This window comes from Hippocampus zosterae, chromosome 14, assembly GCF_025434085.1.
Source record: "Hippocampus zosterae strain Florida chromosome 14, ASM2543408v3, whole genome shotgun sequence".
Lineage (NCBI taxonomy): Eukaryota > Metazoa > Chordata > Actinopteri > Syngnathiformes > Syngnathidae > Hippocampus > Hippocampus zosterae.
The window spans coordinates 18,009,970-18,020,290 of record NC_067464.1 but is presented as its reverse complement, the minus strand read 5'-3'; the positions used below and the strand labels follow the sequence as shown (position 1 = coordinate 18,020,290).

The window sequence follows — 10,321 nt, the reverse complement described above, 5'->3', positions numbered from 1 at the left end:
AACTTAAATGAAGGAGGGCCTAACAGGGCCAAACACAAACAGATGTATGAGAAAAATGCCATTTTAAATCCTGATAAAATACATGTCTTTTGTTAATTGAAATAATGCACGTCACGTTATCTTAATTTCACGCTCAACGCATTTATCAAAGATCCAGCAGCCTAAGAGAATGGCATAATCTCTACTAGTGAAAGTGGTTAAGATTGAATGACTGTGTCTGTGTTGTGTTGTATTATTTTGTTAGGACTTAAAAGTTGGCGCCGTGAGAGTAGCTGCCTTTACAGCAACTCCTATACTTTTTGTTCTTCTACTTTCTTCCTTTCATTACTTTGCTGCTGTAAATTGGGAAATTCTCCATTGAGACAAATAATGGTTTTCTTACCTTAGTCTATTATTGGACTGCGATTGCTTTTTATCAGTCACTAGAGGCAAAACGATGAACACAATAGTGACAGAAGCAGTTTTATTATGTTGAAATGAAAATCTGATGGAAAAACTGAAATCCTCTGGATTGGATGAATGGATGACATCATATAGTCAAGATGCATAGACAACATATAGGCACTGAAATATCTGAAACAGAACAAATCTGGATTTTTGCAGCTGCTTTGAATAGTGTTAAAAGACCCTGCTGCTGCTGCTATCCTTGTCAATAAAGTCCGTTGGTAAATGTATTTTTATTTTTTTAGAAATCAAGCTCTAGACAAATCGCTGATGCCAATGCAGTAAGATCAACCAGTTTTCCTACCGTGTTAACGGAATCCTGTTTGAACAAAATGCGAGCATAAAAAAATAACATTATTATTAATGAATAATTATTACAAATAAGTAGATTAGCATTCATCCTCGTCGCAAGTAAAGAGGTTTTCGGTTGTCAGGAGGGGAGAGGACAAGGTGCTCTGTTGTTGTCCGAAGTGTTGAGAGCTGCTTCAGGCTCGTGGTCAAAAGAAACATTGACAAAAGAAGCTCCTATTGCTTCAGGCTGCTCAATGGTTGCCGGAGTCGGGTCCTTCTTCTCACTCTTTCGTTGCTCTGCAAATTGATGCTCTGCCTCATCAGCCAGACGGTTCTCCTCCTCTTCTTCCTCCTGCTGCAGGACCACATCATCGTGTAAAATACTTCAATCGCTGTGAGGCTAGTCACCCAACAATAACAAGTCTGACGTGGATTTCACCTACCTCTTTCTTAATACGGTAGTACTCGTCGATGGCGTACTGGTATTTAGGAGCGGTAATACCAAAAAGAGAAGCAAGTTTCTCTCCCATGTAGTCACACACTGAAGGACACACACACAACACAAAACAAATATGACTAAATTGTCTCAGAGTCATCTGGTTGTGATTTGACAGAAATAGGGTGATTCTAGTTCGCGTTTTGACCATTCTAAAAACTATTTTTTTAAAGCAACATTTTTTTTGAAAATAATTCCACAATACAACAAGGCTAAACTGGGAGATTTATATTCTCAGACAGTGCGGACCCAAATCTTTCATCCAGCACTGACATTCCAACACCTCCAAACTTGAGGAGGTTTGCAGAGAAAGAACCTTAAGATAGTTACAGTGGATATAAAGTCAAACCACCCCTGTTCAAATTCCACATTTTTGGAATATTTTAAAAATGAGACCAAGATAAATCCTTTAATAATCATCATCATCATAATATAAATCCATCATGAATGTAACCTTCATTCTGCACAACTCAAATGAAAAAAAATCTAATCATTGAAAAGAAAATATAAAAAGCATACCAATAATCCGACTGCATATGTATGCACACCCTCAAACTAATACTTTGTTTCACGCAGTTTTTATGACAACACTCAGTTTTTGGAGGGGAGGATTCTATCAGTGTGGCCACTTTTTATGTAAATACAATACAATACAATACAATACAATACAATGCACACTCCTTGTTAAAAAAAAAAGGGGGAGTGGGGTTTCATCATTTTGGTTATTGTTGAGGAATGGGAGCCGTCAATTTGCTTTTGGTCCTGGACACAGGTTCTTTTATCTCTCTATAAGGTGGAAGAAGGCCCAACACCACGTTGTCTTTTCTTCAGTTTATCACAGAGCAACACGAATCGATTCGGGCTCCTGTGAGTCTCAGATTTCATCAGGAAGCGTAGAAAAAATGCAGTCACACATATATATAGGCATAGTATGTTAATTAGGGACGGGCAGTCCTTCCCCTTATGTAAAAATCAGAAACAAAGAAAGTCAAGCAAAGTTCGATCTTGACATGATGACAAAGTACAGACCACTGCTGCTGGCCACAAATCTTGAGATTAGGGTTCCTCTTCGAGGGCACTTGACAGCCTTCAGGGACTTTTACGAGGTGGTGGAGGCAAGAAAACCCTTGGGGGGCTGTTAATTAACCAAGGGGAAATATGATCTAAACTTCATCCTCAACAGTGTTCTACTACTACTTCTAGCGGAATAATTCCTTAGCATTGTACATCCAGTTCTTAGCAATGTCATTGTTGTGCCATGTTTTCCTCAATTGATGATGAATTGATTTATTTTATTTCATTTTTACTACCACTAAAACCTGGCTAACAGGGGTCTGTAAACTTTTTGTATATCCACCCTGTACAGATTGCTAGTATGGTAGTTAAATGTAAAGGTCCATGTGGACATTATTTAAGGGGCGTGTTACCTGAGATAGTTGAGGTGGCCATTCTCCACATGTGGAACCAAAAATATGGGCCCCATGTCAGTTTCGACTGGAAAACAAACGTGGGGACAATCTTAGAACAAAGTGGCATTAGGCTGTTTTCTTTTTTTTCACAAGATCACCAGTAGAGACAAACAGAAAAAAATGTCAAGTCAATGGCATACGATTCATTTATGTTATGAGGCAAATCAGACTAAAACTAAGCACAGAGAGCAGTGGTTGTGTCACAAACAACATGCATTTAGTGCAATTTATTGACATGTACTGACTTACCGTATCCACATTAACCACCCTTTTCTCCACAGGCTCCTCTTCCTCTTCGTCAGTACTGTACTCCTCCATTGTTTCGCCACTAGCAAAGTAGATGGTCCTGCGGGGAAGCTTAAACCTTCCCTGCCTCGCACCTGAGTCCCCCATCTCCACTCTCTCGAAGTCTTCCACCACGTCTTGACTCTTAACAAGCACATGCACAAGCCCCATTTATGTACTGTTTATCTTTTATTATGGTACCAATGGCAATAGCTTTTTATTTCACTGTAATAATCTCAGATGACATTATGTCCCACGTTTCAAATATGCAACACTTTGTTATATGCCCACGTAGGCTAGAACGAAACCAAAGCAAAATCAAAAACACAACAAAAAGCTGAGGGGAAAAACGTCATGACGGTTTGAATTAATTGTACTTACGACGAATCATCCCAAACTGGCATTAAAACGATCAATATACATTATTCGGGACGCTTTCACACGGCTAACGCAAGCTAAGGAAGTGAATCACAACATCTTCAACAAACACAACAACTTCGATCAAAAACGAAACCACAACATAAAACGAAGCCTTGCGTGGACTCACCTTATTACCTTCCATAGTACGTCCCAATGAAACGTTTATATTAGTTAAATACAATGACAAGTCTGCCATATCACGAAATGTTCTTCGAGCAACCTCGATGTTGTTACTGTTTATTGAAAACACAGATATCATATTCAAGTAGATGCAAGTTGGATTCAAGCACCTCCGCCATATTTGTTGTGGCAAAACTGTCTCGAAAAACATTGGTCCGCAACCATTCATGGGAAGAGTGAGGGGCTTAGTTCATAACGTATATTTGAGGCATATATGCGCCGAAAAAATCTTTTATTTATTAATTTATTTATCTATCTATTTAGCTATTTATTTATTTATTTTGAACGATATAGCTGTACCACAAATGTGTTTTGGGACAACTGTTATATTGACAGCAAATGTACCTAACTTCATACAGCAACAGTCTACACAGTACAGTTCATCTCTCTCTCTCTCGCTGTCGGTCTCTCTCTCTTTCTCAAACACGCACACAAGGTTGGTCAACACCAGCAAGAAATGGGTCATTTGTATCCATCAAAACATTGCCACATTCAAAAGGGCGGCGCCGTTAACGTACAATTCAGAGGCAAAGGGTAATTTACTGGAAAATTTTGTCTATGGGTACGCTCCGCCTTCTTCTTCTTCTTCTACTGCTTCATCTTCTTCTTCTTCTTCTTCTTCTTCTTCTTCTTCTTCTTTTTGATTGTGACCAAACGATATGAACTTTTCAATACCGCTACCCGTTGAACATAAATAATATGGAAATGTCAATGTTGTCCTTCGAGCTCACCGACTACAGATTGCGCTCCTATGGGTCATTCTCTTGTCAGATACGTGGCCCTTATCCAGCACTTTATAAAATTGTGGCCATCACCAGCGCCACTATGAAGAGTGGTGTGAGTTGCACTCCGATAATATGTGGTGTAGTAACCACCACTTAACAGAGCGGTACTGTGCGATGTGGCACCAGTTCTGAGAGAAAGAGAAAATTACTCCAAATTACAGGACGTTCATATTTCCGATATCACAATACATTATTTCCTGAGTTTCTCCATATTCTTCATGCAGATAAAAAGAACTCTGCTGAAATAGTTCCCAACAGTTCCTCTCAGCGGAATTTGTTGCAATTAATGAACTGCGAGTAGTGTGTGTGTGTGGGGGGGGAGGGGGGTGCTTTCATTTGAAATTCATAACCGGAAGCGCAATTGTCTGTATACTGAGCTTGACCGCTCACGTCAAGAGCGATTCTTTGGTGTTTCTGTTTTGGTCCAAGCCGAAGCAGCTCACCGAAATGACGGCCAAGAAGTCTGGCTCACGACTGGAGACCGAGATAGAGCGGTGCCGTTCAGAGGGGCAATGGGATAAGATACCGGAGTTAGTTCGACAGCTCTCAGCTAAATTGATTTCAAACGGTAAGATGTATATTTAATCCGTCAAACGTACACGCGGCCTTCCTCTCTATTGGAATCCTCAGGACTTCCTGAATCAGGAAACGTACGTGGGGTAATTCGACACCTCGACATTATGACTCGTGCTTGACTCATGGAAACCAAAACAATATTTGATAGTCCCGTGAAAAAAATATCATGTAAATGTCACCTAAATAATGACAAACGGACCCAGATTTACTGCCCCATGCAGCAGACTCCCCGCCACTTCAATTTAGTTACGAACGTATGATCTGCGAAACAGTATATGTTTTAAATGTTATTTTCACTGTAATACTATACGCCACTGTCAAATTTGCGTCTATCGAAAATATCTTGTACACGTAAAGAAGTGAAACCACAGTGGCCCAACTGAAAATGGCAAAACGTCTTTATAGGTTATTCTCAAACAATATCAAAGGCAGGGACGTCGCTAAATCGGGTCGAGGAGGTGCAATAGCGCCGTCAGATATGTGTAGCCCATTTAAGATCCTCCACCGTTTCTAGTTTATATTTTAGATATATGTATTGGTGACGCCCACCGGGAGGAAAGGAAATCCTGGAGATGTGCCTGTGTCAATGTCTTTTAAAAATGCTGCCTTTATTTACTTAATAACTACGAGCGCTGGTCACCGACTGGGATCAGCAATAGGATTACTTGTCATAATTCTGTTTGGTATGTGTGTACGAACAGTTGGTTGCTGTCATGGACATCTCGTTTAATCTTAAGGGGTGTTCACACGGCACACATTTGCTCCGGTGCTGCACCGATGTATTTTGTTGCGATATATTTTGCACCACAGCAAATTGTGTGGAGCGTTCACACGTACAAAGCCGCTGAGCGTGACCGCATCGGCACAGCGTCGGTGCAGCCCAACTTGTGTTCACGCGGCAGTTTCTGCAGGGGAGCAAAACGACAGAAAACAAATGAGCTGTCGTCTTGGTTCTTTTTAAAATGTACTGTATAGACTAGTGATGTGTCGTTCGCGAACGAGCCGGCTCCCAGAGCCGGCTCTTTGAAGTGAACGATGGGAGCCGGCTCCCACCTCATTGGCAGCCGGAAGGGGAGGGTCACACACACACACGCACGCGCACACGCGCGCGCTGCAGTTTAGAGAAGGGGGAGGGAACCTGCACAGGCATATCAGAAATGTCCACCCATCAGTACAATTTACAATACAATACAATACAATACATGCTGATTTATATAGCGCTTTCACAACAGCGGCAGCTGTAACAAAGCGCTTTACAAAACAGTTAACATAAAGTAAAATAATAAACACAACACATAACATAAAACACGGACAGTCGTGCAGTCCTAACCACTTTTCCGTCACACGCTTTGTTGTTTGAAGCAGTTTGAGATGAAAGAGGAGAGAATCAAAGTGTCCTTTAACCAGTGGATCAGAGATGTCATGCTCAAAATGTGCACACGTCGGCTACAAGCTAAGTTTCAAAGTCAACAAGAAGCTGTAGCATCCATTGACGAAAAAAGAGATTGGTTCACTTCTCCTGTCCCATGGAAATCCATTTCAATTCCAAGCGGCGACTCACGGTTCCAAATACGCATCGGCGCTCTTCGCCAACGCTCCTCTCTCCTCATCCTCAACTTCAGCGGCCATCAATCCAGCCGCACCAACGCCAACTGTCCAACAGCGCTGACATAGCCACTGAACAAATTGGGGTTGTGAAAAATGCTGCCCATTACTGGCGCAAAAAACACAAGCGCCCCAGGTCTGTCCAGCACCGACAGTCAATGGCGCCGACATTCCTACCAATCAAAATCTGTGCTGGTACAGGCGTGCTGCCGAGAAGGCGCAACCACCAAGCACAGATACTGCTCCTTTGACGAATGTCGTGGCCAAAAAACGCTGAAAACAGTCCATATCAGGTCCACACAATGAAACAACAAACAACATGTGACAAAACAAAAGACAAAAACAGCAAAAAAAGAACAAAACAAGGGAACCAGCTATTAATGAAGGTGCTAGTGTGTCTGCAACTGTTGCTGCTGCTGCAATGTCACAACTGCCTAGAGGTACAACCCAGAGCTCTATGAGCAACTTTATGCAAAAAGCTATAAAACCAGCAAAACTGAACACAATTGACGAGGAACTGGGTAAAATGATTGCCAGGGATTTTCATCCATTTTGTGTTGGCTGTGTGTTGTCGCAACAGCTGTCCCCATCAGAGAGAATCTTCTCTAAAACAGCGCAAATATTAACAGAGAGGAGAAAGAGGATCAACCCCTCAAAGCTGAGGCACTTGGTTTTTCTTCATGCCAATCTTCGCTAAAGACAAGCTAAAACCTTTACCTGGATGCTGATTTTTTTTTTGTTTTACAAATTTTAATTTATAATTTGTTGTGTGGTATTCAAAGCTTACTTATATTTTACTGTAAATAGTTAAAAGCTTATAAATATACACATTCAGAGATTGGAACTTTTTGACGACCTTGTTTTGAGATGGGTCTTTGTACTTTGTTTTTATTTTTGTAGCACTCCATGTTGAGTATGTTCAGAAGAATATAAATAAAGCCATATAAATAATAAATATTTGATATAGTGTCTATTTTTTGCATTAGTACTTCATTTTACACATAATATTACGTTATTTTTGGTATTAAATTAAGCAACAAAAAAATGAGGAGCCATTTGGGAGCCGAAAGAGCCGTCTCTTTTTAGGGAGCCGATCCAAAAGAGCCGGCTCTCTAAAAGGAGCCGGAATTCCCATCACTAGTATATACACAACTCAAGCGACTATTGGACAGGCACATTCTTCTTCTCGGTCTCCGTGCCTTCTGCTCGAGAGTGACCGCCCACGAAAACGTAAATCAACAATGACTTCAATGACACTCAGAAAAGCAAACACTAATACACCAAACAGAAAATCAAGAGAGGAAATCACAAAATAAATTATATGGGGTTGTGAACGAACAAACAACTCAGAGACAGCCCAGTCTCCTACAAAAGGAAAGATGTTACCAGCCAATTCTTGTGTCGTTATTAAACAAACACATAACGGAAGTCCGACAGAGCACGAAAGCAACGCATTCTAGCCATACTACTCTTCACAAGCATTTGCTCAGGAGCAAATTTAACCCAGTTGCGTTCACACGTGCAAATTTACATCGGTGCTGCTTCGCAAACGAGCATTTGCTCCGGAGCAAATTTTTAAACCACCTCCCTGAGGCGGATCAAATTTGGTCCGGTGTAAGCCTTTTTCCGGGGCTACGCCGGAGCTAATTTGCACGTGTGAACGCCCTACTGGGGCAGCCCCGGCGCAGCACCGGACCAAATCTTGCCGTGTGAACACCCCTTTAGTCCACAGTGATTCAAATTTGTTACAACCTCCACTTTTGAATGTTCTTAAACATGAATTAATCATATGAGAGGTGCAACAATTATCCTCAACTAATCAATTATCAAATTAATTGGTATTCAATTTATTTATTAACGGATAACTCATTTACTTGTGTCATTTAAATTTGTCCAACTACTTGGAATGCTTGGACTAATTCTTTGTGCTAAATCAAAAAATATATTTCTTTGACATATTACAAACCAAATCGGTAACTGAATTATAATTAAGTTATTTGTGTAATATCAGAGCTGTCATTTTGAAATAATGTCCTGTTTTTGACGAAAGGCATGGAAATTAAAACATTAAGAAAAATCTTATTCATTGATTTTTCAACAAAATAATCAACAGATTAGTTGATTATTGACATATCCGGTACTCCTTATTTGCAACTGGAAACCATATGTTGCTCTGATCATTGATTCATTTTAAATAGATTGAAGATTTGGCAGATTGATTGAACATATCACGATTTTCACCATAATTCAATCCAATCAAGCAGAGTGTATGATGATGATGATGAACTTATTTTTTTCTTCCAAACAAATATTTCCATGTGTACAGATGACCTCGGAGAGCTGTTGTTGGGGGAATGCAAGCTTCTGACGTACCTGAAGGAGAATCCAATCAAACAGGGTGCGAGTCCAAGAGGCCCACGACCAAAACTGGTGGAGGTCAGGAAGCACCTCACTGCTGCTTTGGACAGAGGAAACCTCAAGGTAACCACCCAAGGCCACATGGCACACAAATGGACACACCATAGACCTATATACACCGTCGACCAGTGGTTCTTAACCTTGTGAGAGGTGCCAAACCCAACCAGTTCATATGCACATTCACAGAACCCTTCATTCGTGAAAAACAAAAATATGACTTTTTACAAATTCAAGACCTAAAAAAACACATGTATTAAAAACTGAAAACAAATTAAATAACATTTCAAGACATGCATATAAGTTTGTTTGTTTTGTTTTTCATTTTATGACGTACTATCACAGCAGTCGCACGTTGACTACCGAGTGACTAAATTTTCCGCAGGCTGATTGGACAAGTAATGTAATGTGATCATCTGCAGCCAGTGATGGTCAAGCAGGTGTGTCATAACTAATTGACATGTTTTCGGGATTTATTGACCTCCATGGCAGAAGCTCCGTCGAACCCCTGAGACCGATTCACCGAACGCCTAGGGCTCGATCGAACCCAGGTTCAGAACCACTGCTGTAGACTTTGGAGGCAGTTTCTTTTTGTTGCTATGTGTTGTGATATTTGAAGCATCCAGTTTACCACTCTTTGATCTTTTTAATGTTTATTGTCTGCTTTGCAGGCTGATTACCTCCAGGAAGCAAGTCTGCTCATGGCCAAACTTAGTTATGTTGAGGCAGAATACACAGACGCTTTGGGTAACACCCTGCTAACTTTCAGATTAATTGATCACATATTGTCGTTTTTAATGACAATGCCCCGAGTTGTAAAATAATAGAGTTGATTCTTTGCAGGTCACTATAACAGGGTAAATCTGGACGACATGCAGCTGGTCGGAGCTCCAGTGTATAGGCTGTCTATGATAGCAGAAGCCTATGCCACGAAAGGTACACATAAAACAGAAAGACATGCATTGTTTGACTTGCTGCAGCCTAAAGTGGGTGTGCAAAGCACTAGAATTTGCACCGACCTCAGAACAAGAATCCGAATCATCTTTATTGGCCACGTATGTTAAACACGCAATTTGTAAAGATTTCATTCTAATTCTGTGTGTGTGAAGTGTTGAATGTGCGTTTTTGGACATGCACGTTTATGATTGAGACAGACGTCACTCTGTTTCACCATACAGTATTCATATACACAGGTCTCAGATATTCACGCGTGTAAAGACCATTCCACCTCCATCCGCCTAGTGGCAGTGTTCCTGTTGCTATTTTGTTTGTTTGTTTATTGAACATAAAACATATACAGTAATAATTTGACAGAAAATGAGGTAGATAAAAAAGTAAAAAGAAAGAAATCAGTC

General features: G+C 40.6%; 2 protein-coding genes across 4 annotated transcripts in view; one reads left to right on the top strand and one right to left on the bottom strand.

Annotated features, from left to right (window-relative positions):
- Positions 1–449: 449 nt before the first annotated feature.
- On the bottom strand, positions 450–3,700 carry fam177a1 (family with sequence similarity 177 member A1). Its single transcript, XM_052085865.1, has 5 exons — positions 3,533–3,700; positions 2,950–3,129; positions 2,659–2,725; positions 1,179–1,276; positions 450–1,090 (listed from the first exon to the last, which is right to left on the bottom strand). Exons 1-5 carry the CDS (start codon positions 3,662–3,664, stop codon positions 875–877), a joined length of 693 nt encoding a protein of 230 aa, XP_051941825.1. The 5' UTR covers positions 3,665–3,700; the 3' UTR covers positions 450–874.
- A 1,003-nt stretch (positions 3,701–4,703) lies between these two features.
- Positions 4,704–10,321, top strand: part of ttc7b (tetratricopeptide repeat domain 7B) — a 31,624-nt gene continuing 26,006 nt past the window's right edge. Inside the window, exons 1-4 of one of the 3 annotated variants that reach the window (XM_052085695.1) lie at positions 4,704–4,938; positions 8,878–9,032; positions 9,638–9,713; positions 9,810–9,902. In XM_052085695.1, coding sequence (XP_051941655.1) covers positions 4,818–4,938; positions 8,878–9,032; positions 9,638–9,713; positions 9,810–9,902 — 445 coding nt within the window. In that variant the 5' untranslated portion in view covers positions 4,704–4,817. The remainder of the gene's footprint in view (positions 4,939–8,877; positions 9,033–9,637; positions 9,714–9,809; positions 9,903–10,321) is intronic. The other 2 variants (XM_052085696.1, XM_052085697.1) reach the window with 2 other exon arrangements.

Bases quoted from the DNA above. Each gene is read 5' to 3' on its own strand.
- fam177a1 (XM_052085865.1), bottom strand. From the start codon at position 3,664: ATGATATCTGTGTTTTCAATAAACAGTAACAACATCGAGGTTGCTCGA. The intron at 3,130-3,532 runs GTGAGTCCACGC...GTGCTTGTTAAG, and splicing joins GTACTATGGAAGGTAATAAG to AGTCAAGACGTGGTGGAAGA. The intron at 2,726-2,949 runs GTAAGTCAGTAC...TTTGTTTTCCAG, and splicing joins GGGTGGTTAATGTGGATACG to TCGAAACTGACATGGGGCCC.